The following is a 25,943-nucleotide window of genomic DNA, read 5'->3' on the forward strand; positions in this document are numbered from 1 at the left end:
TCTGACTCAGCACTACGCCTTGCACACAAGTTCTGGCAAAAGTCTGGCAAAGCCACAAAGCCCTCATTCTCCTGCCTCGGAACCCTAACAATACGCACTGTGCCCATACAGTACACACTCACCGAACCCAGGCGGCTTGGACAGTGTGAGTTGCAATCTGTTCACCCACAAGTAGCACTCCACCCCGCCAAAAAGCTTTAAGCTGTGAAAGCTTCGGCCCTGTGTTCTTTTCTTTTGTCTAGCAAACCAACCTTAGATTTCTCTTCTTTTTTAACAACTCGCACAAACTGTTGAATTCCCGGGAGGCATTGACGCTGTCTGTTGTGATTGTTTCCAAAGCACACAAATAGTTTCCTGTTGTTCTACTCCGTTCCTGATTCTTACCCGGAACACATCCCGGCCTTTGCGCCGGCTGCCAGTCTCAGCCAGCCATATGCCCATTTACGCATGTTGGATGTTTCTGGCTCTAGTCTGCGGCTGCTAATATCCATTGTTCAATAATCATTCCATTTCGATTGTCAGCTTCCAGGATGACTGCTTGGAAGACGCCCAAGAAAGGGGCCAAGAATGGCCCTCTCCATTCGCGCAAAACTCCCGCCAATGCGCCTTCGGCTACCGCGTCTGCCTCCTCCGGCCCGGCCACACCTGCTGTGAGCAAGGGCAAAGAAAACATCTTCCCAAATTTTCAGGCCCGCAATCAAGCTCCTGAAAAGCTCAACTATGAAGAGCTTCAGTCTAATGAAATCATTGTGCTTGAGTCTGCCTACTTTGACAACTTCCGCCGCCTGGACGAAGGCCGCTCGGCTTGGAAAGTGAGTGTCTCTTTTCTACAATTGCTGTTTCTCTCTGCTTCTAACACCGTTGACTAGAAAACCGAGCCTAGCTTTGAAATCGACCTTGCCTCCAACATTGACGCCGATTTTGCCCTGACTCTTCATGTAGTTTTCACTGCCACTTACCCAAGATCACCGCCTCTACTAACCCTCAAGAACCACTCTAATCTACGCCCCGGCGCGCTCTTCAAGGTCCAAAAGTACATTGAGACCGAGCCGCGCAACCATGTTCATGAGGACGAGATGATGATGACTATTGCTATGGGTATTGAGGAGATCCTCAATACGGCTGCCCAGGCCAAGCTTGACGGCAACGAGCGCTCACTGGAACTAGAGCGTGCTGATCACGAGGCTCGCCTTGCTGAGCGTGCCCAGCAGATGGAGGAAGAGGCCAACAAGCGCCGTCTCCAGGAACAAGAAGAAGAGAAAGAGACATGGGAGCGCCAGCTCCAGGATGAAAAGAAGCGCCAGACTGAGTCCAGCAAAAAGAACCAGCGCCAGCGTGGCACCCTGGCTTCAGTTCTCAACTCTACTAAAAACACATCTAAACATGATCCGGACTTGGTATTCGATCAGCTCTGCGCTGTTAAGGATGCGTCGGGTAACACCAACACCTTCCTCGGCGTAGCAGAGAAGACGCCTTTCAAGGATGGATCTGTGTCTAAGCTGTCAAAAGTCCGCCCTATTCTCATCGAGGGTCGTCATGCTCCATCTCTTTTGCTCAAAGAAACTACTGTTCGCTGTGCTGGCAAGACGGCCTCTCAGGCCCAAGATCAGATCCAAAACCTCGAGCAAAAGTTGACCAAGCTCCAGGAAATGGCACATCCACGCATTGTCGAGCTTCTGGCCTACAAGATTGAAAGAGATCGTGCCATTCAAGACACGCCCACATGGAACGTCAGCATTTTAATGCCGCTTGCCGAAAGAGGCTCGCTGGAAGAGCTCCTCGAGCTAACAGGCAGTCTCAACATCATCAAAGTCCGTGCCTGGACTCGCGATTTACTAGATGCTTTGTCGTATCTTCACAACCGTGGTATTATTCACCAAGATATTCATCCACGCAACATTCTCATGTTCAGGGATGAGCGGACCAATGATGTTGGCTTGAAACTGGCCGACATCTCCTACCAACACGAATTTCACCACATCAATGATCAAACCAAGTCTCTTCCTAGTGTTGGAACCGCGCGCTCTGCCTACTGGCTGGCCCCGGAGCTTGCTGTCGATACTCGTGCAACGCCTACCCAAAAGTCTGATGTCTGGGACTTTGGCGTCGTCTTCCTACAACTCATATTTGGTCTCGATGTGCCACTCAAGCATACATCTCCAATGTCGCTCCAAGAATCCATCGACCTATCGCCACCGCTGCGCGAGCTCGTGTCGCGCTTTTTCAAGAGTAATGCCAAGAAGCGTCCGCGTGCCTTTGAACTTAGCTCTAGCGAATTCCTGGCCACCGATGCCCCAGTCATGGCTCGTGATGTGCCACCCATGCCCGATATGTCCACCATTGCTACTCTTTCTTCCTCAATTCCAACTCGTCTGCGCCGTGACTCCATGACTAGAGGTCTTACTCAATCACGATACGCTGAGGACTTTGTTGAGGAAGGACTTCTGGGCAAGGGTGCATTTGGCCAAGTTGTCAAGGCCCGTAAAAAGCTTGATGGCCAATTCTACGCCATCAAGAAGGTCACCCAGCGTAGCCACTCCAGTCTAACCGAAACACTCAAAGAGGTTCGTCTGTTGTCCCGAATCAGCCACCCTGCCGTTGTGCGCTACTACAATACGTGGGTTGAAGAAGTGCCCGATATTTCTGACATGAGCAGCAACGCAAGTGCTGAAGACGGCAGCGAGCTGTCTGACATCGAGGAGGACTCGCATTCGCACGCCTCGCGGGGATCCGAAAAGACTGTTTCTGCCGCTCCGAAAATTGTGTTTGAGGCTAGCAAGTCAGGCTTAGACTTTATCTCGACCAGCCAGCCCGACGTCATCTTTGGCTACGACACTGATGATGAAGATGCCCACAAGGAATGCGAGGAAGAAGAAGAAGAATATGAAGATGACGACGAAGAAGAATATGATGATGATGAAGAAGAGACAACAGAGGATGATGCCGATGATAATGCCATCGAATCTGATGATGAAGATCATGAAACAGACTCCGTTGCGTCTTCGGCCCGTCGCAGCGCCACGTTCAAGGTCAAGTCCATGCCGATCCGGATTCCGCCACGCAAGACCAATGCTGCAATTCACAATGCCCCCCCGCGCAATCCTTTCCGTACCATTCTGTATATTTCCATGGAATATTGCGACCAGCGAACACTACGTTATCTCATTGCTCGAGACATCCACAATCATCCCAACAAGGTCTGGCGTTTATTTAGGCAGATTCTTGAGGGTCTTGCTCACATCCATGCCCTAAGAATCGTTCACCGCGACCTCAAGCCCGAAAACATATTCATAAGCCAGGGCGACGATGGACTGGACAATGTCAAAATCGGCGACTTTGGCCTTGCTACCAGTGGTCATTTTGTTGTGGACAAGCGCGGTAACGACTCGCAAGTTCTGGCTGACATGGGCACCAAAAGCATTGGCACAGCCTTTTACGCTGCACCTGAAGTGCGATCAGCAGCCCGGGGCTCTTACAGCTCCAAGGTCGACATGTACTCACTCGGCCTTATCTTTTTCGAAATGTGCACTCCACCTTGTGAGGCTGTTATGGAGCGCATTCAGGTGACAGATTCACTGCGTCTATCACCACCGGTTCTGCCAGAGTCACATACACCCAAAGATAAGATACAGCAGAACATCATTCTGTCATTGCTATCGCATGATCCTGAGACCCGACCATCAGCCGGAGAGCTTCTCAAGAGCGGGCTTCTCCCGGTGCAGATGGAGGGCGAGGCGATTAAACGGGCGTTAGCTGGTATCGCAGACCCCAATTCTCAATATTACGAGGGCATGTTGGAGACGATTTTTGCGCGCCCTGTAGAGGCGATCAAGGACTACAACTGGGCTAGTATTAGTGCTAGTGCCAGCCCGGACCCGAAGTCAATACTCTTTCAGTCTGTGGCACGCGCGACTCTCAGTGAAATCTTTCGGCGGCATGGCGCGCTGGAGGTGTCCAAGTCGGAGATTTATCCACGCTCACGCAACTACTACCCAGACAACTCAACGGTGTACTGTGTTCTCGGTCCTAATGGCACATTGCTTCAGATGCCGTTTGATTTAACAATGGGCCATGCGCGGTTCCTAGCAACGTACCCGGGCCCTGTGGCCTCACGTACATTCACCTTTGGTTCTGTCTATCGCAACCGCCTAACTAATGCGCCGCCAGAGACCACAGGAGAAGTCGACTTTGACATTGTCACAATAGATAGTTTGGATTTAGCTCTTAAGGAAGCTGAGACCATCAAGGTGCTGGACGAGATTGCTGCGGCGTTTCCGAGGTTAGCGCAAGGAAAGGTGCGGATCATGATTAGCCATTCGCAGATTCTTCAAACCATCTTTGATTACTGCAAGATTGATAAAGGCTCACGGCGTGGGGTAGCACAGATTTTGACGTCGTTAAATATTGGCAGAGTCACTTTTAACTCGCTCAGAACCCAGCTACGTGACCCGTCAGTCGGTGTATCGGCAACAAGCGTGGATGTCCTCGCACGGTTTGACTGGACAGGTTAGTATAGAAGGAAGAAGGGGGGAAAGCAATATGGACAGCAGGAGGCCAAGTATGATGAGATTCAAAAACTAACTCTCATTTTACAACAGGCCAGCCCAATTCTGCCTTGAGTCAGCTCAAAGCTTTATTGAACGATGATGACACCAACTACTACAGACAGCTCCTCCCGACGATTGCACACATCAAAGAGGTGCTTGAGTACTGCAAGCGACTGCAAGTCAAGACCAAGATCCACATCCACCCACTAGGAGCCATCAAAGAAGACTTTTACACAGGTGGCATCATGTTTTCGCTAATCTCAGAGGACGGTCCGAAGCAAGTGCTAGCAGCTGGTGGACGTTACGACGGATTGATCAAGGCTCATCGGCCCAAGATGGCCAGTGGCTTCCAGGTGCGGCACGCAGTAGGCTTTAGTTTGGCTTGGGAGCGGCTCACAAGAGTCCAAAGGCCAGTCAACAAGTTCAAAAAGAAGGCTGGTCGAATGACGACAACAGAAGACATGCTGAGCATGGCATCGACTCGGGTGAGTGTGAGACTGAGATAACTCTCGAAGTGAATGCAAGACTAACGAGCTTTACTCTTTTCCCCTTTATCTAGTGCGAGGTCCTGGTGGCCAGCTTCGACCCTGCGCTTCTGCGGTCAACTGGTCTAGAAGTACTACAGACACTCTGGGAACACAACATCAGTGCTGAGCTTGCGTCGGATGCGCGCACAGTCGAAGAGCTCATGACCCGCTACCGTGACGACTCGATCTCGTGGATTGTCATTGTCAAGCCAGAGCAGCTCAAAGTCAAGTGTCTTTGGACCAAGGACGTGGGCGACGTGGAAGTTAGTCCAGCGCAGTTGATTGTTCACTTGCGAGCCGAGAAACGTGAGAAGGATAGCAAGATGCTGTTCAAAATGAAGAACATGGTGACACAACAACAACACAGCACGGACATGGGTGTGTCTAATGGACAGCGCAGTCGGGATCAGGGCGTCATGGTACTGGTTGCTCAGACTAGAAGCAAGAAGTTTAACCGGCTGAGTAAGTTACAACGGCCCCATTGGCGACAGCGATTGCGGCGGGCACAAAGGAGCTCCCTTAAATCTCTCGGTGCCAGTATGCATCACGATTTCCATCTGCTAACATGTGACCCGTCTTACAGACGTTATTGAACAGGCCAACGCCGGCGCGGCAGCGCTCACCAAGTCGTTCCTTGAGGGACGCATCCTATCAATCGAGACCCAGGATCGTGTTCTCCAGCTAGTCAGCGAGACCTCCCTTTCCGACCAGGAGAGTTGGAAGCGCGTGGAGCAGGCTGTACCGATGAATGAGCGGTCGTACATCCGCGAGGTGCATTCGGCCATGGAAGACTTTCGGGCTCAGTACCTGCACGCACAGGCTTCGCGGCATTCCTTTATTTTTAATTTCCGGACGGGATTGACCATTTATTATGATTTGGGTCGGTGAGCTCGAGGAAAGGCCTGGGGAGGAAATAGGCGATCAGAGGCCAAAGTGGAAGTGAGACTGTCCAACGGCCGATCATGAGAATTTATTCGGGTCGGCCTAGCCTAGAGAGGCCCAACTGACATACCAATATTTTAGACGATTAATATGACGCAACTCACGACTTGATGACTTTATTGTTGAGGGCCTGGCGGAACTACGCTGCCCTGTATTTACAGCGAGGTGGACTGCTGGAAGCCAGTGGAGCCAGTCCTGGTCTTCTATAACCTTCCACTGTAGCTGCTGTGACTAAGCATCCTTCAACACGCTCGTCTTGCCCCTCACCGTCTCGCACAAACAAGCTTTCCTACGCAGGCATCCATAGTCAAAACCCTAACAACAATCTACCACGACAACACCAACACAACAACGAATCACAACAACGACGGCCCAAGACGCCTGCCGACCCAAGCCCCAACCCGAATCCACCCTGCCCTCCCTGAGCGGCCACGATCTCCGGAACTAGCTAGCTCAGCCCAGTCCAAGACAGCACGTTACAAGCTCCTCCAACACAGGCTTCCGCTCCGCAGCTTGCCCTCGAACTGCTGCTTCTCGTGACCGTCGCATGGCCATCTGGGCTTTTCCGCCGCCTCTCCGCCGCCTGACATGAGCGCCGAGCCGTCCGATGGGGCCATCCAAGAGGTGGTCGAGTTCACGGCCTTTGGCGACCGGATCGTTATTTCCCGGGCCTTAAAGGTGGGCTGCCACGTGCGTTGCTGCTACAGACACACACAGACGCTGATACTGTCTCCCAGACCAACAACAACGATACTATGCGCGTTGTCCAAGAATACTTTGAAGATGCCGAAGCTGTAAGTTGCCTTGTCTACAGGTCGCCCATGGCTGGCCGGCAGGCTGTACTATGCTGACCACCTTTTCTATCGTAGTTCAAGATGAAATATACCTGGGACAATCCCGTGTTCCCAACCGACAACGACAGCACCCCGCAACAGGGCATTTGTAAGCCGAGAGGAGAACAAGATCTGCACCCTGTCCATCGCTCTACTAACACAGCCGGCCTCTGTCTATCTCTGCAGCCTTCCATATTGAATCTGCCGCCCGGCCTGCCGGCGAACGGCCTGCCACTCCCGAACAGAACGATGCCTACTACGAGCGCCTGGCTCTCTCACGCCCACCGTCACGTACCGCAAACCCATCACCTGTGAATTCGAACCGCGTATCGGATTGGCGCTTGGGAATGGACAGTTCAAATCTAGACAACTACAAATACAACCCCCTCCATGACGACAGCTTGCCGCCCGCCATGTCCCAAGAAGAAGATGACCTACAAAAGGCCTTGCGACTATCGGCCCAAGAGTCTGGCATTGACATCGACAACCAGGAAATGGGCATCATGAACTCAGCATCACCACTACACTCTACCGAGACCATGGCCGATGCCGCTGCGCCACCACCCACAGTGTCATTTGGTCCCGCTCGCATGGAAGAATACCCCGAAAACAACTGGGCCATGGTGTCTGTGTCTGTTGACAAATATGCCGCGCCGCAGATCGATACCATCAAACCAGTTGCTCGGCGTCGGCCTTATGATGCCCCGGCTGTGCTCATTTTGGCCAATAAATCTGGCGGTATCTCAACACAAGACCGTCTTGGCGGCATCATCACTGTGCTACACTCTATCCCACTAGCCCGGAATATCTTGCTTGGCGGCGCATCAGGCAATAGTTATGGCCACCACCATGACTGGTGGAAAGGTGCGCCTATTCTCAAGGCCGCAGCAGAACACACACAACCGCCTACTAATGCTGATGCCGATCCTGATGCACTGCCGCGTAGCGACTCAGACATGGATTGGGCCGCACAAAGTGCCGGCGTGTCAGCCACTGATGAGCTCCATCGCCTTCTGGGCCTTCTAGAAATGTCAGAGCGCAGCTTCGGTACCATCAACAGTCTCAGCGATGCTTTGGGTGGCAACTATAACCTGGAGGCTCGCTTCTTCGACTTTCTAGCCGATAGTGACCGCAAAGCTGCTCAGCCTCTATTGACTGTCGTGCGGCATCGGGAGATATCCCATCTTCAGAACCTCGAACAGCCCAGCACAGAAGGTCAAAAAGACAGTAACTCGGCTCTAGAAAGTGATGATCCTGACGTGAATAATGAAGACGACTTCCAACAAACACAGGTTACATACATCGAGGCCGAGGTTAACACCAGCAGCTGGCCTTATGTGCAATCACTAACTGACATTTGGGACCACGTCATGTGGAACGACACGGTCAACTTCAACATCCGACCGCACGCCAAGTCGGGTATGACATCAATCGAAAAGCAAGGCGACGTACTGGCCATGCATATCAACACCGAAGGTCGCGAGGCGCCCTTTGAAATTCCACGCGAGTTCAGCGTCGAGCGTTATATGAGCTCTCGCCGCAAAGAGGCCATCGGCCTGATGGAGATGCTAGTCGATCACAAGCAGTGCTTGATCAAGGCCGAGGAACGCCTTGCGAGCCTCTGCGCAGTCCCATCCCAGACTTCAGGCACGAACACTGGGCCCTCTTCTGCCAGTGGCACTGTCAGTCCAGCGGCAGCCTTAAGCCACTATGAGACACAGATCCGCGATTACGAGGCACAGATGCGATATATCAGCGACCGCTCACGTTTTCGTACGTTTGCCGAAGCGGATTTCGATGAACGCAAGTTTCCACTGGGCTTGGACAGTGCGCCTCTAAACCTCGAACCGCAAGAACAAAGCTTGATGGATGTCTTGACACATACTGTCGATGTGCTGAAGAAGAAGCATGCGCATGTGACCATGGATGTTGAGAGTAAGTTAGAATCATGGCATTTCCCAGGCCACCTTGACCTTCGCCGATTCCCTGCTGACCTTGCATATCCACAGACCTCCAAAAACATATTGCTTTCCATCAGGAACAACTGCGCCAGATTTCTACAATGTACACAGATCCAGAAAAGCCTCGGCCTAAACCTTTTGTTTCACGGCTCATGCACCTGCGTGGTGTTGTATGTGATGATGGCGTAGTGTATCTTTGTCAACGTCAGGAGCCAAAGTTGGTCGACCTCAGCACAGAATCCAACGTCGGGCCAGTTGATCAGTGGTGGAGATTGCATGTAATGCCTGACGCTACTCCCGCCGTCAAGTCCGAGGTAAGCCCCTTTTTGTTTCACTGCGTCCTATCCCCAATACTGATCTTAGCCCTTTTCTCATCGCAACAGAAAGTCGAATGGGAACGAATTATCCGCAGTGTGTGGCATGAAGGCCAGAATCCCTTGCTAATCTACGCCACCGAGGCTGCCCTCGCCGCCACCCCGCTCCCGCTCTCCGACACGCTCGCCAAATTTGTGCGCTTTGACAATCGACTATTTCACCAGGAGCTCGCCCAAGAGTCTTCCGACGAGGCGGAGCGTGCTGTCCAGGACGCCATCACATCTGCCTCTAGCTCGGCCGCTTCAAACTCCACGACTGGCGCAAATGTACGCTCGCCTGGTAAGCGTAAGCACCGCTCAGGCAGCACAGACTCGTTGAACTCGGTCCGCGCCAGCATTGCCAGCGCTGACGGGGGCGCTGACATGGACGTGGAGGTCCCTGCAACCGATGCTGGTGCTGGTGCTGGTACCCCGCCGCCCAGCTACCACCTCGTCGCTGGTCTCAGCGAGGACGTGGCTGCTGCACCAGTGCACGAGATCAGTCTATCAGCCGACGAAGCAGCGGCAGCCACCATTGACAGGCCGTATGGAGTGGAAATGACGCAGCTGAACAACGGGGCACAAGCCGTGTTTGGAATGGGTGGTGTAGCACGGCGCGAGGACGAGGGCAGTGGGGACAAGGGACCGCCGCCGTTGCCCGAGAGGCGCCCGGCAAAGGAGTAAGGGAGGAATAGAGGTGAAAGAGAAAAAAAAGGAATATTACAATTAACTAATGAACTCATGATAATGGATGATTGTGTTTTAACTATACACGTATTTACACGGTTACACAAGGGAAAAAACCTCATCATAAAGAGCAAGTTCTTTTTTTGTCATCTATTCAGGCTACCCCAGCCTGAAGAGGCGACATCCAGAAGAAAAAGAAAACGACTAAACGTTTGATTATCCCCTACCTCTTTGTTAAATCTCAGCACCCAGCCGCTCCAGCTCCTGGCCAATAAAGTCCTCGCTCGCCAACAACTCAGTGCTTCCATAGACGACGCGGCGGCGCCCGCGCTCGCCGGCCGTGCGCGTCGCCCACTCGAGCAGATTGCCATACTCGTCCATGCTGCCGCCGCCAACGGTAAACACAATGGCGTCGCTGAAGCCCTGGCGGCGCTGGCCAAACGACGCTGTCGGTGCGCTGCCACCGGGCCCAGTTGCGCCGCCGGCGCCAGCGCCGAGCGATCCTGTACCGCTGCCGGGCAGGCTGCCGGGCACGGCGGTGGCGGACTGGTGGTGGCGGGCCTGTGAGGGCGGGGGGATGGAGCCACGGGCGTGGGCGTTGCGCGGGTCGTAGTACAAGTAGTGCTCAGTCTTGGCGAGGGCCGAGGAGGAGGCGGCGGGCGGGTCCATGATGGACTCGAGGATCTTGGTGATGGTGAGGTCGCGGTTCTGTGGGAGGAAGTTTTTGATGCCGCCAATCAGACTGTCGAGGTTGGCCGTTAAATTAGACGAGACGCCTGTTTCCTTCAGCCGGTCGGTCAGGCGCGACGAGATGCTGGAGAAGCGGCCAAAGAGGTCGCTGGAGCCAGAGGTGGCGGACGGGTTGGCGTTGATGGTGGTAAGCTGGGTCATTTTGGTGGTGGCGCGGACTCTGACGGGAGTGTTAGCGATTACTAGTATTGGTTAGGGCGAAGGACACACGACTTACTGGCGGATGTATGGCAGCGATGCAACGTTCTCGACGCCAGCGGCCTTCAAGGCATTTTCCATGCTGGTCCACTCGGCGCGATTGACTTCGAGATCGGTCGAGAGAGCCCAGATAATAAAGAGTCGCAGCTTGTCAAGTGGCCGGTCGCCCTTGTCCGGATCGTTAATAAGTTCGAGTATCTGCTGCTTTGTCAATTTGGCAACGTTCTCCTCTATCTGGAAGAAGTTATCGAGCTGGCGGTTCTTGATGCCGGCAAGTACGGCCGCGAGGATGTTCCTATAGAAAGTGTTAGTTGGGGGACCTCGGGGGCCGGCAAGAGGTCAAGACATGAGGTCCAAGATTCAGAAGACTTCCTGGGCCCTGGGCAACTGGGAAACTTACATGTGCATATCCAGCACAGCTTTGCGCTCGCGCAGTTCAGGTAGCAGAGTGATGGCTGCCTTGAGATGCTGGGCGCTAGCACTCGCGCTCACATCATTCTGCAGATCCTCGAGCGATGACGTGCCTGTCTTGCGCGTGATTTCAGCCGTGTCCTCCTTGTATCGCGTCAGCTCGGCGTCAATGTCCTCGGCAACCTGCGGGAACGGCAGGCAGGCGTTGCGGGCCCAGAAGAAGTCGTTAGTGGCCAGATCGTAGGTCTTTTTAGTGGTGCCCTTTTCAGGGGCGGACTCATCGACGGGGCTCTCAATAGTGATGCGATTGAGCTTCATGCTCAGCACGTCGTGCACCAGCGACTGGTACGTCCAAGAGTGCGACAGCATGGGTGTCAGGTCGACGTTGCGATCGAGGATGACGAGCACGGGGCGCGAATTTGTGGATGCGGAGCCAGATGCGGAGCCGACGCCAGGGCCGCGGGATGCGCCGCTAAATAAGTTGTCTTTGGAGTTGAGAATGTGGTCGCGCAGCTTGCGATCCAGCTTCTGGGCAATCATCTCGGCAGCGGCGCCCTTGGGACAGCGGATGATGGGGATAACACCCATGGTCACTACAACACTAAAGAGACCAGTGACAATGCGATCGATGATGGCGTCCAGCTCGTCGTCCTGGGTCTTGGCGCTGTTGAGAGCCCAGTATGTGTGGTGGTTCTGCATGCCCAGGCTGAAGAGGTCGGGCTCGGCCACGACGAAATTAAGATACTGGTCGAACAGAGCGGCAATGTGCTCAGCAGTTCCGGAGGTGGCGGTGTCGGCGGCAAAGGTCTCGAGAAGCGGGCGCGGCAAAGATGACATGAGATTGATATAGGCGGGCGAGTAGAGGCCCTTTTTGAGATCGGCGGTAATGGACTTGAGGTTGGCCTCGGTTGGCTCGACGAGATAGACCACCGGCACGTCGGGGATTGGATGGCGGGCAGCGGCGAGGTGCATGTGCATAGTGACGCCACTAGGCGGAGGCAGTCAGTAAGAGGAGGGCAGCCGAAGAAAAAGCGCAGGGCAGTACTCACAGCGCCCGTAGATCGCTAACGCGCAACACGCTGCTAATCACATCGCGGCCCAGATCGTCAAAAACCAGGACCTTCCATATGGGATCACCGTCGGCGTTGAGCACAGCGCCGGATGTCTGGGTCAATGCCAGGGCATCAGAGTTTTCCGGCTCCTGTGGCGCAACGTCTTCGTTGAGGTTGAGGATCTTCTTGAGCGCATCGACTTGGCGATCGCGGAGGGTTGGCGGTTTGGCGGCCATGGCGAATATGAGGGGAGAGGAGGGCGGAGGGCGGACCGGGGAAGAGGGCCGGGGGTTACTGCAAGTGTGCAAGAGACAATCGGGAAACAGTAGAGAGCACCTGAAGGAAATATAAGAAGATCGGGCGGCTACAGGGCTGAAAATTGCTTTCTGGTCAAGCTGTGTTGTCTCTCGTCCAGGTAGAAGCTATCATGGTCTCAATGATGATAGTTGATAGCTTGTTGTCATACGACAGGTGTCACCAAGTGCCACCAGGTGGTGTACACAAGAGACGGCACAGCCCCTTATCCTAGGTCATAGACCCTAACTCATTGGCTGCCTTCTTCAAGATTACCCTAACTCCCTCGTAGAAACTTCCTGAACCTTCTCGTGGCCTACTAGCATCTTCCCGTGCTGAAAACTCCAGGCCCCATCCCTGTATCCTGCCTTATAAAGCTAGGCCCTGGTCAGACCGCCACCAGCTCGCTGACGGCTAAGCTGATAGAAAAAGGTCCGTCCTTGACTGCAGAACAAGCAGCCAGCAAAGCAACATCAACAAATCACAGCGATTCTGATTCATATTTAATTCCTCTTGCTATTCCTATCCGAGCGAGTAGTTGTTAGCACCACCAATTTCTTTTCCTTCTTCTTTTTGCCACTACCCTCATTATCATCATCGCCATCACCGCTATCACTAACAACACACCGACAACCCTGTTTTCACACAAACAAGCACATTCTCTCCCTCACTTACCATGGTTAAAGAGTCAAAGCTCTACGATCTGCTGGCTATCAAGCCCGATGCCACGCAAGACGATATCAAGAAGGGATACAGGTAAGTCCTTAACTTCAATTCCATCGCCACTTGGTATGAAGTTGTTTCTTGCCCCTCCATTGCTTCCCGCTAACATTATTCTCTCCCAGGAAACAAGCCCTCAGGTGGCACCCCGACAAGAACAAAGACAGCGACAAAGCTGCTGAAAAGTTTAAAGAAATCTCCCAGGCCTACGAGATCCTCTCCGACCCCGAGAAGCGCAAAACATATGATCTCTATGGCCTAGATTTCATTCTGCGCGGCGGACCTGCCCCGCCAACTGGTGCCGGCTCTGGCGCAAGCTTTGGTGGCATGCCTGGCGGTGCCAGCTCCTTCACAACCAATGGCCCAGGGGCCACCTTTTCATTTTCGTCCTCTGGCGGTCCAGGTGGGATGCCATTCACTGCTACTGACCCTGGAAGTATCTTTGAGGAGTTTTTCCGTGGCCAGAACATGGGATCCATGGGAGGAGGCATGCCCGATTTTTTCAAAGCCGGCGCTGGCGCCGGCAAGCCCCGCCAGTCATACACAACCAACGGCTTCACATCGGCAGGCGGGATGCCGGGTGGCATGCCGGGTGGTATGCCTAGCGGTATGCCTGGCGGAATGCCCGGCGGAATGCCCGGCGGAATGCCCGGCTTCTTCAACGTCCCGCCCTCGCCCCGGTCGTCTGAGGTTGAAGTCACTACAATCGAGAAACCCTTGGCCTTGACGCTTGAGGAACTTTTCAAGGGCTGCACCAAGAAAATGAGAATCAAGCGCAAGGTGTTTGACGACTCGGGCAAGATGAACCGCGTTGACCACATCCTGGAGGTGCCAATCAAAGCTGGTCTCAAAAAGGGCAGCAAGATAAAATTCACCGACGTCGGCGATCAGATTGAGGGCGGCCGTCAAGACCTGCACTTCATTATCGACGAGGTAAGTCGCGCATAACTGATGAATTATTTATAGGTGAACCTCATGCTAACTAATTCTAGAAACTTCATGCCCTGTTCACTCGTGTTGACAACGACCTTCACATGACGGTCCACATCTCGCTTAAAGAGGCACTGACGGGCTGGAGCCGTAATCTTACCCTCATAGACAATAAGACCATTAAGCTTGAAAAGACCGAGCCCACGCAGCCCAACAGCATAGAAACCTTCCCCGGCCACGGCATGCCGATTTCCAAGCAGCCCGGCCATCGCGGCGATCTCGTGGTCAAGATCGAAGTTGACTTCCCCAAAACGCTGACACAAGCACAGAAGCAAGCGCTGCGTGATATTCTGTAAGAAAAGGGAGGCACAGATGGCACCTGCGGCGGTTAGTAGCCAAGAAGGTCAAGCTGTATACTAGGTGGTCTATCCGGCCCATGTCTGGCTGTCGGTTGCTAGACGGATGAGTACTGACTGTTGACGTTGTGATGCATTTGTATTTACTGTGGGGTTACTTGGCGTTTTCTTTGTCCCTTGTTGTTTCTACTTTATCTTAACTTGTTGTACCTGCTTGGGGCGTTCAGGCGGGACATTCAGACTGTATCTTCTTTTTTCTAGTTAATCAATTGTTTTATTGACCTTGACTGTCTCTCAATCTGTAGTGAAGGAGAGTTTGTGACTGGTTCGTACTTGTATGTGCGTACCCGTGTCGGCCACTCACACACAAAACAAGCACACACACCACCCACCCCCCTGCCACACCTCGGGCCTAATCTGGCTTGGCAGGGCGGATTGCCCAGCGGGGCTATCAATGCGTCTCCTGTTGCTTGTTGATCTATTGTCAAGCTTTGGTAGTGAGAGTCGATGCCTGGCCTGCCGGGACTGCACACAGCACAGCACACGGCACAGCACACCTGTATACCCTAAACGGGCCGAGGCGGCAGCGGCTGGGCCTTGACACCTTGCATGACATGATAGACAACCGCCGGGCCACAAAAGTCGGCAAGCAAGTGAGGCGAGTGCATGCAATGTTGAAATGCAGCCTGAGGCATGAAAACGATATGCCGACCTGTACAGATTAGTGTGCATTGTGCCTGTCAGGGACTCCGGATTGCTGTCTTCGCGTAGCTAGTGATGTAGTTGGCACGTTTTGTTTTCTTCCCGGCGAGTCCCGCCTATGACGACATCGGGCGGGGAAAGAGAAGCGGGGAGTGGGGAAAGCGGCGGTGTTTAATCGCAGATGCAGGGTACAGGGCAGGGGAGAGAAGAGAAGAGAAGAGGAGTGCGCAGGGGTGCAAATTCAAGTAAACGTCACGTCCACAACACAATAAGCCGACGCCTACGGGCCGCTCGCTCACTGGAGCCCGTGATGTGGAGGTGTGGCGCTTGTGGCGGGATATGCCAGCAGGAGATAGAGGTTGGCCGCTATTCATGGAATCATCTGGATACACGTGCAATGGCAACTACTTGCTTGCACCGTTTGCAGGGTATCACCAATTGCTCCTGTTTGCAATTGGAAGCCCCCTTCTCGCTATTACCTTCGCTAGCGCTTGTATCATGAGCTCTCGATAAACAGCTCCCAAGCTATCTTCACGGCTAGCCACAAACAACCTAGCGTGAAGCTTGCAAGTACCGCTACAAGCCCGACGCAGCCAGTCGCCCATGTTTGCGCTTGTACCTGTACTTGTAGCTCAAAAGCGGGGCACCGTCCATCGTGAACCCATATCCACAAACGCCGTCAATGGCTCCAAGCGCCCTTTTCTTTTTCTCTCTTCGAGGCCCGAAATAATAATAAAAAGCATGGGGCCATTAGAACTCGGCAGAATCCAACAGGCAGCCGGACTGGGCCAAAAGAAGAAGTACAATCCATGACACGGACTTGTACATTGAATGGGAACCAACACGCTGAAACCCGCGAGCTTCTCGCCAGCGGCCAGCTGCCCGCCCCTGGTGCTGTCATTGGTGGATGCCCGGAAACCCATAAGTACAGCCGGCCGCGTCCCTGTCTCCGTGCAGTTTTTTGTTCTTTTGTTTTTTCCTGGATTATTGTCTTCATCGTCTTCCGTCTCATCTCAATTCTTGTACACAGTCTCTGCTACTCTTTCTTACACACCAAGACACCTCCATCCCCTCCACTTCGCTACAATGGCTCCCGTATGTCGTCTCTCTCTCTTCCCGAAACCCCTCCCCGTCAATTGCTAACCCTGGTACGTCTTCTAGGTCACCACCATCCTGTTCGACTGCGACAACACCCTTGTCCTGTCCGAGGAGATCGCCTTCGAGGCCTGCGCCGACCTGATCAACACCATCTGCGCCGAGCTCAATGTCACCCTGCCCGCTCCTTTCACGGGCGAGAGCTTGTTCACCGAGTTCGTCGGCCAGAACTTCCGCGGCATGCTCAACTCGCTCAAGACCCGCTACAACCTGGAGATCTCCGACGCCCAGATGGAGGACTACGTGAAGCGTGAGGAGGGTGCCGTCATCGCCAAGATTGAGACCTCGCTGAAGCCCTGCGTCGGCGTCGACCACCAGCTGGCCCTGCTGGCTGCTGCTGGCGAGAAGGAGCTGTCCGTCGTCTCTAGCAGCGCCAAGCGCCGTGTGCTGGCCTCCATCAAGAAGGTTGGCCAGGACAAGTACTTCCCCGACGACAAGGTCTTCAGCGCTGCCACCTCGCTGCCCAAGCCCACCTCCAAGCCCGACCCGGCCGTCTACCTGTTTGCCCTTGAGACCCTGGGCAAGACCGCCGGCGAATGCGTGGCTGTTGAGGACTCCAAGACCGGCACCACCTCTGCCAACAGAGCCGGCATCCGTGTCATTGGCTACACTGGCCCCTACCCCGCTGACGAAAAGGAGAAGATGGCCAAGGTGCTGACCGAGGCTGGCGCCAATGTCATCATGGACCACTGGGACCAATTCCCTAGCATGCTGGCCGACATCCAGGCCCTGTAAAAACGGCAATGGTCGTGTGGTGTTGTGTTTTCTTCTCATTGGAATAGCTTTGCCTTTGCTTTGCGAGTTTTGATTGCTACTTGAAGGGACTCGCTTGAAGGAGCCCTGTGCTGTTGTCGTCCTGTTCTACGAGATGCCTTCGTTCTTATACTTGTACTTGTTATTTATTGTTCCTTTTCTTTTTTCTAGATAGACAAAGCTCAGCTTCCGTCTTTCATATTAACAACCAGACGCGTTACATACTAGTTATGTTGTATAGACATTTGTTTTCATCTTACGCATTGGTCTCTCTAGTTGCCTCTCTTTGACGTCTGTCTCTACTAACCTCCCATCAAATAGCTATTAACACTCTGTAGCGTGTTCCGACTGGGATTGACTTCTGGGCATCGCACCATAATCTTCCCCAGTCGCACGCGAATCGCGGCTTTGCTGAAATCATTAGCCACAGCGCTACCCGTGCGCAGTGCCCCGTCGTCAGCGTAGAGCCGGCAGCTAATTGCCAATGCCGTTCCAACAGATATATCCTTGGCGCTCTCACACGCAATGACAATACGAGTCGGTGGTAAGCCAGACCTCAAGTCTGCGCCTTCCGCCGCCGTCACTTCTGGTGGCTCCTCTTCTCCTGCTCCCTTTTCAGGTTTCCCCTTCTCCTGGCCATCTCCTCCGCGCACAAACGCCTCGACGAACTCGCATATCTTTGGTAGTTCCGTGCGTAGGTTCCGACTGGCTACTTTGTGCCGTCCAATGCCTCGTGAGTAGAGTCGTGACCCACCTTTTACAACTGCCGCCGAGTCCGGCGTGAGCTGCACCACACATGTGCGTAGATCTTCATCCAGGAGTGACGTGCTATCAATAGGCAATGCGGCAACAAAAATATTACGAATTACCTCCGTTAGGTCATCCCCAACACCACCTATCAATCTGCCTGTGCTCGCGGTCAGCTGCGCTATTAGTCCTGGTAGCTCGGCCTCAGGCGTTGCCAAAAGTGCCTCACGATGCGCCCAGAACAACGGCGCCGTCAACCCATGTGCCCACATCTCCGTGTCGTCAGCTGCACCCTGCACGTACCCCGCGCCCGAGAAAATCTCACCCCCAGCCGTCATGCTGCGCGCCGACGCCGTGCAGCAGATGACGGGCCGGAAGCCATCGAATACGCACGCCGGCGACACCTCTGGCAGTGGCGTGTCGGGCGTCACCCAGAGCGGGCGCAGTGGCTGGCTAAGCGCCTGGCGCAGCGTGGGCAGGTCAAGAGAGATGCCTGATAGTGTCTCAACAAAGGATGAAAGCAGGGCGCTGATTTGCGCGTGTTCAGAGGCTGATACGACAGCTGGTGGTGTGTGTAGCTCATGCGACAATTTGTTGTCTGGGAATAGAAGAGCATTGATAACGGCACACCAGATGGGAATGGTTTTGCTGAGGGCATCAGGCATACCTGGAGATGGAGTTAGTTATGTGATATGGACTCTGCTGTCTATCCGGACCTATGCCTCGTGTTTGAGATGCACTTACGCTTTCCTCGTCGTGTAGAGTCTACAATAATGCATCTTCGGGGATTATTATTAGCGGACCATGACTCACCCGCCGTTTTCATCTTTTGCTGCACCTCTGGCAACCTCCCGGCTGATCGCAACCACTAGTTATTCGCGCCACAGCAACACTGCCCGTACTCACCCATCATTCTCTTCAATTATGCGCAGCAAATGCACATTCAGTCGGCGCGTGCTAATCTTCCACGCATCCGTGTGGCCGTCGGTACTCTTAAAGTACGCGCTGCCCGCCTTGCGCGCCACATCAACGTACCAGCTGCCACAGCGCTCGTTAGCCACCAACGGCCGCGGCGCATAACTGGCGGCCACCCGTTCAACAAAGCACGCGTCCTGTGCAATTGATCGCAGGCGGTTGCTGATGCTCGTGTTAGTCCGCTTGAGATCGCCGAGAATCTGCGACAGTGATTCCTGGTGTGGCAAAATCAGATCCGAGAACTGGATGCCGGTACCGGCAGGGCAGGGGGGATCCATTTGCCTGACAGCAGGTGAGTATAACAAGAATGTAACGACGAGACCGAGACTTCCCGGTCGCAAATGGCAAAAGATTCTCTAGCCCGAGTCAAGTCTCGACTTCTAGCTTTTGAATAAAGCGGAGTTGAGTCACTCCTAGGGTTAGGGCTGTGACTTACTCGCCGGCTCCACCCACTCATACAGCTTTTAGCCGTTTAGTTTTAGGTGCGTCACATCCGCTCATGCGTCCGGTTCTATGCCAGCCTTTAACTCGAAAAGATTTGTCGTATTTATTGGACGTATATATATTCCTGCCCTTCTCTGCAGTTTCTCATGACTTAACGATGATCTAAACCACTCAAAATGGCATCCTCACATTCTGATCCCACTGAAACCTCGCCTCTCCTCGGCAACTCATCGCCAGCGCCGGTGTCCGCCACCGCCATCGCCGTCGCCGCCACGGCTCCAGACACTATCGGCGATGATGAGTTTCCAGTCATTGTTACGGAGATTTCCACTACACGGTTATCTTTGATCCTCGGCGCGACGTTCGTTGGGACCTTCCTCGGCGCCATCGACAGCACAGTCATTGCCACTCTTTCTGCACCCATATCGTCCGAGTTCGGCTCCATGCAACTCTTCTCGTGGATTGCTACGGCATATCTTCTCTCCAATGCCGCCTGCCAGCCACTCTCGGGCCGGCTGACGGACATTTTTGGTCGTGGCCCAGGCCTCATCTTCAGTAACCTCTGCTTTGCGCTAGGAAACCTGATGTGCGGACTGGCACGCTCGGAGGCTGCCATGATTGCCGGCCGCGTGGTGGCTGGAATTGGCGGTGGTGGCATCATGGCCATCGGGACCTTTCTGGCGAGCGATCTGGTACCGCTGCGACAGCGTGGCGTGATACAAGGTATCGGCAATTTATGTTATGGGAGCGGCGCCATGCTGGGTGGGCTATTCGGTGGCTGGGTCAACGACCACACAGCGGGTGGTTGGCGCGTTGCCTTCCTGCTCCTAGTACCGCCAACACTAGCATCGGCAGCGCTGGTCGCAGCTTTGGTACAAGTGCCGCCCAAGGTGTCAGCATCAGGCCGGAGCTACCTGCGCCGCATTGACTTTGGCGGCGCGGCGTTGACGGTGGCCTTTCTTGTGTTGCTGCTGCTGGGACTGAACTCGGGCGGAAACCTGGTTCCGTGGTCGCACCCTCTGGTGCTGGTGTCCCTGGTGCTATCGGTGCTGATGTTCGGCGCATTGGTATACTGGGAGACGGTGCGAGCGCAACAGCCAATTGTTCCCGTCGGACTGTTGTTGAACCGCACGGTGGGGTTTGCGTGCCTGACAAACCTGTGCGTGACCTTGGTTATGTTGGCAGTGCTTTTTTACATCCCGCTTTATCTTCAGGTGCTCGGTCGGTCGGCCACGGAAGCCGGTGTGGTGCTTCTCTTTGCCCCCATTGGCGTGTCATGCTGCTCCCTGAGCGCTGGATACATCATGAAGCGAACGGGAAGGTATCTCTATCTCGGCATTGTCATGGTGGCTGTGTTCCAGCTGGGTGCGGCCATCACTTTATCCTTTGGGCTGGCCACGCGGCTGGCCTGGGTTAAGAGCGCGTGCTTCCTAATGGGAGGCGGCTACGGGGCTATGCTAACCGTGACACTGCTGGCGTGCATTTCAGCAGTTGACCATAGCCAGCAAGCCGTGATTACGTCATCGACATGTAAGTGTGTACGAGTCTCTGTGTGTGTGGGTGGTTAGGTACCCAGGTGGGGATACTATTATAGCGGGCAGTGGGATTCAGGGATTCAATCGGACCTACGGCGTCCTCCTCCAGACATGTTTTGTTGTATGGGTATGCATCTTATGAGTGTATCGCTAACCCTGGTTGCGTTTTCTTGACAGATCTCTTCCGCAGTCTTGGCAGCACTATCGGAATCACTATTGCCTCGGTCGTCTTCCAGAACATCTTGAGCAACCGGCTCTGGGCTGTCTTTGGCGCCGAGCCTGATGCAGCAGCGATTATTGAGCGCATGGCCAAGTCTATTGACAGTCTGCACGATCTTCCAGCGAGCTGGCAGCGGCCAGCGATGGCGGCCTACATGCAAGCGTTCCGCGGCGTGTGGTTTAGCATGTTTGGGATTGGGTGAGTGGTCCTCCTACTAGTGGTGATTAGTTGACGCGCGGATTGATTATGGTAGTGTTGATGGCTAACTCAAATGGCGTGCGCTTATAGATTGGCCGGGCTGGTGTGTGTTTGCCTGATGAAGGAGCACCATCTACACTCGACTCTTGACCGACGTGAGGGGAACGAGTCGCAACGGTGAATCAGCACAGACTGAGAGCCCACTTACACTTGCACAGCAATCCCAATGCCACTACAGTGATGCTCACGTGACTCCGATTCAAGGGAATCGACGTGCCTTGGAGCTGGAATGCTGCGCCTCGTGTGTAGAGCAGGTTGCCCAGTGTGGCTGGTGGTTAGAGTTATGCTTGGCTTGGGTGATTGGGGTTTATGCGTTCTTGACATCAGCCAATCACAGCATGGGTGTAACGGGAGGAAACAAAGCTGGGCCAAGGATTGAGTGAGATTCTGGTGAAGTAGGGGATTCAAGATCTCGATAACTATAGGTAACTACATGGCTGTGTGTGCTACTAGTGATGTATATGACGAGCTACATATTTACAATGTACATACGCGTGAACAAATACATGCTCAATGCCTAGACGTACGTACACGTAACTATGTATGTACATAACTATGTATGTCGACAGTTCTAGGATCAGTTCTACTGTTGTTATTCTCACTCACACTACTCGTATCGCCGTGTCACATTTGGTCTCATATTGCAAACTCCGCTTCGCTGCGTCAGTCGCCCGGTGCAACAGCAACCCTAGCCAAACCCAAAAGAAACCCCCGGCCCCGTAAACATTGATCGTGGCTGGGCTGTACCAAGTTCTTGCACAAACAGCCTGAGGCCTGTCTGCCCTGTTGCCTGCTGTAATTCTGCTTGGCCTGCATTCCCTGCTCAACAGAACGAGCCCCTCCCCTGCGCGTAAGAGGGGCTTCTACTGACTGAGCATTACAGCACTGCCTACCGGATATCATCAGAGTTTACAGAACCCTGACCCGCTGTGCGCTCTGCTCCACGGCAACAAAACCCACCAAGTATTTGAGCCAGTATGTGTGCATGCTTCGAAATTCACGTCTCCGCAAAGTCCGCCCCGTCGCAATATTAAACCACAACGGTCGTCGTGGCTTGGCTGGCCCTCTCAGGAACGTTGTTTCTGATCCTTTTCCCTCTTCTTTGACCTGCCTGTCCAGTCTCTTGTTTCTTTTCCTTTGTGACGTGACGGCTTCGTTCCTTCTTTGCTCTTCTCGCCGCCGCCTCTTCTGCGGGCTCCCCCGATTCTCCTGACACGCCGCTGCTCTCTGTCGCTCCCGTATCGGCCTCTTCTCCTAGTTAATACTTTTTACAAAGCCATCGTCGGCTTCTCTCCGGCCTATCCACGCCGCAAATCCAACCCTCGTCTCGACCCTTCTTGTGTCCCGCCTGTCCGCCATGGCACTCTTGAATATTGACGAAAACAACGTGCCCAGGCTCAAGCTGCTGCTCCACTCGTTCCAGATCTTCTGTGTCTCGATTGCCTGGATATGCGAGATCATCGTCTTCAAAAACGCAAAGATCACCAGCAACAATGGCTGGGTGTTTGGCCTTGTACGTCTACGTCGCTGCATTTTCTTTCCCCTGGTGTGCCCCTTGGACTTGGGCTGTTGTGTCCCCAAGCTCCTCCAAAGGCTGCTGCTCTCGTGTTCCTAAGCTCGGACACACCTGTCGCCAACCCACTGCTAATGTATGTCTTAATAGTGCTTCCTGTCTATTCCCGCCTGGATATTTCTTGTTATGACGCCGCGCTTCGATAAGACCCGCCGCTTTGCAGAGCCCCATGCTATGCTGACCCTTGATGTCATCTTCTCTATTCTGTGGCTATCCGGCTTTGCCGCCCAGGCTGCCTACAACTCGTATGGAAACTGCTCGGGTGCCTGCGGTGCATCCAAGGCTGTTGTCGGTTTCGGTGTGCTGACTTGGTAAGTCTCACGTCTTGTGGTATTCGCTGCTTTGCTGTGCGGCTTTCGTGGACTAACCAGAACCTCATAGCCTCTCGTGGATTCCCTGCATCATCCTCAGCATGTTCACACTGCAGTACTACAACAACAACAGCAACTATCTGCCTGGATACGAACAGAAACGCCGCTTTGGAGACTCGTCCATTGATCCCGACAAGGCCGCCTTCTCCATGAACCCCCATGACGAGGACGCCTACGCCTCGCTCAACGATGACGACCGTGATCCCGGCCGCAGCGACGAGTATGCATCAGGCGCCTACGCTGGCAACAGCACTTACGACCCGTCCCGCCTTGAGCTCTACGATGAGGGTGACAGCCACGTCAGCGGCATGACCAACACACATAACGGTGGCGGCTACGGCAGCTACGGAGATGCTGGCGGGAAAACCACTACCCCCATCTTTGATAGCAATACCGAGTACAGTGGCACTATGAACAGCAGATATGGCGCTAGCCCTGTGCATGAAGAAGGGCCTCACAACACCTACGGTAGCCAGAGCCACGGCTATGCTGATGGCTCGGCGCCGTATGGCCCTGATGACATTTCCGCTGCCCGCTTTCCTACTGGGAATTACGACCGCATGGCATAGGCCATGAAGCGTATATTTTTGATCTCTTGTTTCGAATAGGGGACAGCCGTCTCTGCTTTCTTTTTTTCTTTTGATGTGTTGACATGTGTGGATGGATATCAGCGCGTGGGCTTTGCTTTTTTTCATGAACCTTTTTTTATTATTTCTTTCTTGGTTACTCCCTCCCTCTAGACTTTCTTCCATTGTGAGGAGTTTTTCTTTAGCTTATAGATGATGAGACGGGATACTTTTTTTTCAATATATGAATCAACATTGAAAATACAGAGATACATCATCGCATGATGTAATAGTTTTGTGACGGAAAAGAAACAATAAAAGTAATGAACTAGTCAGATAAACATGAAACAAAATGGACATAACCCTTAACCCTAGCCCTACCAATGAAGCTGCAAGACTACTCTTTTATTTTGCGCCGCAGCTTTACTTGCCGTGCATGCCGTGCTTCCTTTCTGTCTTTGATACACACCCATCAGTAATAACTTTACGCCTATTTTTCCGCCGCTGCTTGGGCCTTGCGCCAGCGTTTTAACCGCTTTGCCAAATCACCCGCCGTCTGCTGGAACGGATTCAATTTGCGATCCCAGGCCATGGCGCGCACATCGTCGCCGTGGGCAGCGACAAGGCGACCGAGCCATTCCGACTCTTGTTCGCTCTGGAAGCGCGTGTGCTTGGCGACGGGCATACGACTTTGGCGCACAAGCGCCTTAACAACCTCGTTATCTCCCTCGTTATCGCTGATGCCGGCCCAGTCTTCCCAGGCAGTGACAGGTGCGGCGGCCTGGGAGCTCGCCGTGGGGCCAGAGTCGGCGTCGACCTCGCAGTCGGAGTCGTAGGCTGCCAGCGGGTCGTTGAGCGGCTTGAATGCGGGAGGCGCCGCGGTTGATTCGGAGATCACGCGCACAATGCGGCCGTTGGCGTCGCGCTCGACACGGGCTTCGCGGATGATGGGCGCGGCAGTAGAGGCGGAGGGAAGACCCGGGGTGGTGGGAATCTTGGGCTTGGCGGCGGGGTTGGAGGCTTCGGCCACGGTTACTTCGACACCACCAGTTGGGGCTTGTAGGCGCGCAGCGATGCCCAGGCGGCGGTAGTTTTGGCTAAGTGTCTGCTTCTTGTCCCTGCGGGGTTGATTAGATCATGGCGCAAATGGAGAGACAGGGTGAGAGGCATACCAGTTTTTGGCAATGATGTTGTTGCCCATAGGGTTCAGTGCCTTTTTGCGGCTGTTGGGTACCACGACCTTGGGTCTGGAGGAGCGGTTCTTGCGCTTCTGGAGTTCGCGGCCCATGGTGGCTAGATGTCTGGTAAAAGTGTGGTGTAGAGTGTAGATGTGATATGAGTGATTCTGGCTCAGAGAGAGTAGCTGCGTAGATTGAGACTAGACCGGCTGGATTGGATGGAAATGAATTGCGTAGAAGGTGCTGCGTATGGGCAATGTTAGCATAGAGTGCGTGAGGTTGACGATGGAAAGCCAGAAATTTTGAGGCTTATCTTATCGGATAGCGTCAGCTGGCCGCCAAAGAAAGCACCTGGCAGGACTACTGACAGCTGGCGACACGGCTGATCCCCGGTTGGCCAGCAAAGACACCTTGCATCGACTAAGCTCGAGCCCTGGAACTGGTAGCTCACCAGAAGCTTGAGCTCTAGGCTTCAGGTGATCAGACCCCTAGAACTGTGCTAAATTTAGGGCTCTGCAGGCCTGAGGCACGCCGCGACTCCAGAGACTGAGACTTGCTAAGCCTCGTGTAGCTTCTTTTCTTCTTCTCCAGGTCTGCCTTTCTCTGTGCATCCTCTCTTTGCCATCGCCAACATCTCTGTCTATTTTTGTCTTGTTATTTGCTCTCAACTGCGCCCATTGCTGATGCTCTAATAGTCCGAACTCTTGCTTTGAACTGTTCCGTGTGGCTTGAGTCAGCCATTATTTCGTCTGGTCTCCAAGTCCAACTCTACGCTCTTCTACTGCTGGCTACCCGTCATCCCGGCTTTCACCATCTCCCGGCCATATAACAGCCGAAGTCCCTATTTGTATGTAAACTCGCCATCTGCGGACTCCCAATTTATAGCTAACTCTCTGTTCCAAGTA

The 25,943-nt window shown here is 53.8% G+C and overlaps 9 protein-coding genes across 9 annotated transcripts; 6 read left to right on the forward strand and 3 right to left on the reverse strand.

Annotated features, from left to right (window-relative positions):
* Positions 1–530: 530 nt before the first annotated feature.
* BROUX77_004261 (uncharacterized protein) lies at positions 531–5,962 on the forward strand (the record flags this gene model as incomplete). Its single annotated transcript, XM_073749004.1, has 5 exons — positions 531–812; positions 870–4,506; positions 4,599–5,032; positions 5,107–5,536; positions 5,658–5,962. The coding sequence occupies 5 exons, from the start codon at positions 531–533 to the stop codon at positions 5,960–5,962; spliced, it is 5,088 nt and encodes a 1,695-aa protein (XP_073604718.1).
* Positions 5,963–6,604: 642 nt separating this feature from the next.
* BROUX77_004262 (uncharacterized protein) lies at positions 6,605–9,847 on the forward strand (the record flags this gene model as incomplete). Its single annotated transcript, XM_073749005.1, has 6 exons — positions 6,605–6,694; positions 6,754–6,810; positions 6,886–6,958; positions 7,036–8,784; positions 8,859–9,124; positions 9,194–9,847. The coding sequence occupies 6 exons, from the start codon at positions 6,605–6,607 to the stop codon at positions 9,845–9,847; spliced, it is 2,889 nt and encodes a 962-aa protein (XP_073604719.1).
* Positions 9,848–10,084: 237 nt separating this feature from the next.
* On the reverse strand, positions 10,085–12,497 carry BROUX77_004263 (uncharacterized protein; the record flags this gene model as incomplete). Its single annotated transcript, XM_073749006.1, has 4 exons — positions 10,085–10,760; positions 10,818–11,093; positions 11,199–12,197; positions 12,259–12,497. 4 exons carry the CDS (start codon positions 12,495–12,497, stop codon positions 10,085–10,087), a joined length of 2,190 nt encoding a protein of 729 aa, XP_073604720.1.
* A 734-nt stretch (positions 12,498–13,231) lies between these two features.
* On the forward strand, positions 13,232–14,561 carry BROUX77_004264 (uncharacterized protein; the record flags this gene model as incomplete). The annotated part of the gene is made up of 3 exons (XM_073749007.1): positions 13,232–13,311; positions 13,401–14,208; positions 14,268–14,561. 3 exons carry the CDS (start codon positions 13,232–13,234, stop codon positions 14,559–14,561), a joined length of 1,182 nt encoding a protein of 393 aa, XP_073604721.1.
* Positions 14,562–16,349: 1,788 nt separating this feature from the next.
* Positions 16,350–17,153, forward strand: BROUX77_004265 (uncharacterized protein; the record flags this gene model as incomplete). Its single annotated transcript, XM_073749008.1, has 2 exons — positions 16,350–16,358; positions 16,425–17,153. 2 exons carry the CDS (start codon positions 16,350–16,352, stop codon positions 17,151–17,153), a joined length of 738 nt encoding a protein of 245 aa, XP_073604722.1.
* Positions 17,154–17,473: 320 nt separating this feature from the next.
* Positions 17,474–19,171, reverse strand: BROUX77_004266 (uncharacterized protein; the record flags this gene model as incomplete). The annotated part of the gene is made up of 3 exons (XM_073749009.1): positions 17,474–18,585; positions 18,663–18,697; positions 18,825–19,171. The coding sequence occupies 3 exons, from the start codon at positions 19,169–19,171 to the stop codon at positions 17,474–17,476; spliced, it is 1,494 nt and encodes a 497-aa protein (XP_073604723.1).
* A 342-nt stretch (positions 19,172–19,513) lies between these two features.
* BROUX77_004267 (uncharacterized protein) lies at positions 19,514–21,471 on the forward strand (the record flags this gene model as incomplete). Its single annotated transcript, XM_073749010.1, has 3 exons — positions 19,514–20,867; positions 21,050–21,290; positions 21,381–21,471. 3 exons carry the CDS (start codon positions 19,514–19,516, stop codon positions 21,469–21,471), a joined length of 1,686 nt encoding a protein of 561 aa, XP_073604724.1.
* Positions 21,472–22,707: 1,236 nt separating this feature from the next.
* Positions 22,708–23,863, forward strand: BROUX77_004268 (uncharacterized protein; the record flags this gene model as incomplete). The annotated part of the gene is made up of 3 exons (XM_073749012.1): positions 22,708–22,863; positions 23,014–23,234; positions 23,305–23,863. 3 exons carry the CDS (start codon positions 22,708–22,710, stop codon positions 23,861–23,863), a joined length of 936 nt encoding a protein of 311 aa, XP_073604725.1.
* Positions 23,864–24,350: 487 nt separating this feature from the next.
* On the reverse strand, positions 24,351–25,148 carry BROUX77_004269 (uncharacterized protein; the record flags this gene model as incomplete). The annotated part of the gene is made up of 2 exons (XM_073749013.1): positions 24,351–24,978; positions 25,033–25,148. The coding sequence occupies 2 exons, from the start codon at positions 25,146–25,148 to the stop codon at positions 24,351–24,353; spliced, it is 744 nt and encodes a 247-aa protein (XP_073604726.1).
* Positions 25,149–25,943: the final 795 nt, after the last annotated feature.

The sequence above is a fragment of the Berkeleyomyces rouxiae genome (assembly GCF_048999995.1).
Source record: "Berkeleyomyces rouxiae strain 22BRR77 chromosome Unknown BrBRR77_ptg000004l, whole genome shotgun sequence".
Classification (NCBI taxonomy): Eukaryota; Fungi; Ascomycota; class Sordariomycetes; order Microascales; family Ceratocystidaceae; genus Berkeleyomyces; species Berkeleyomyces rouxiae.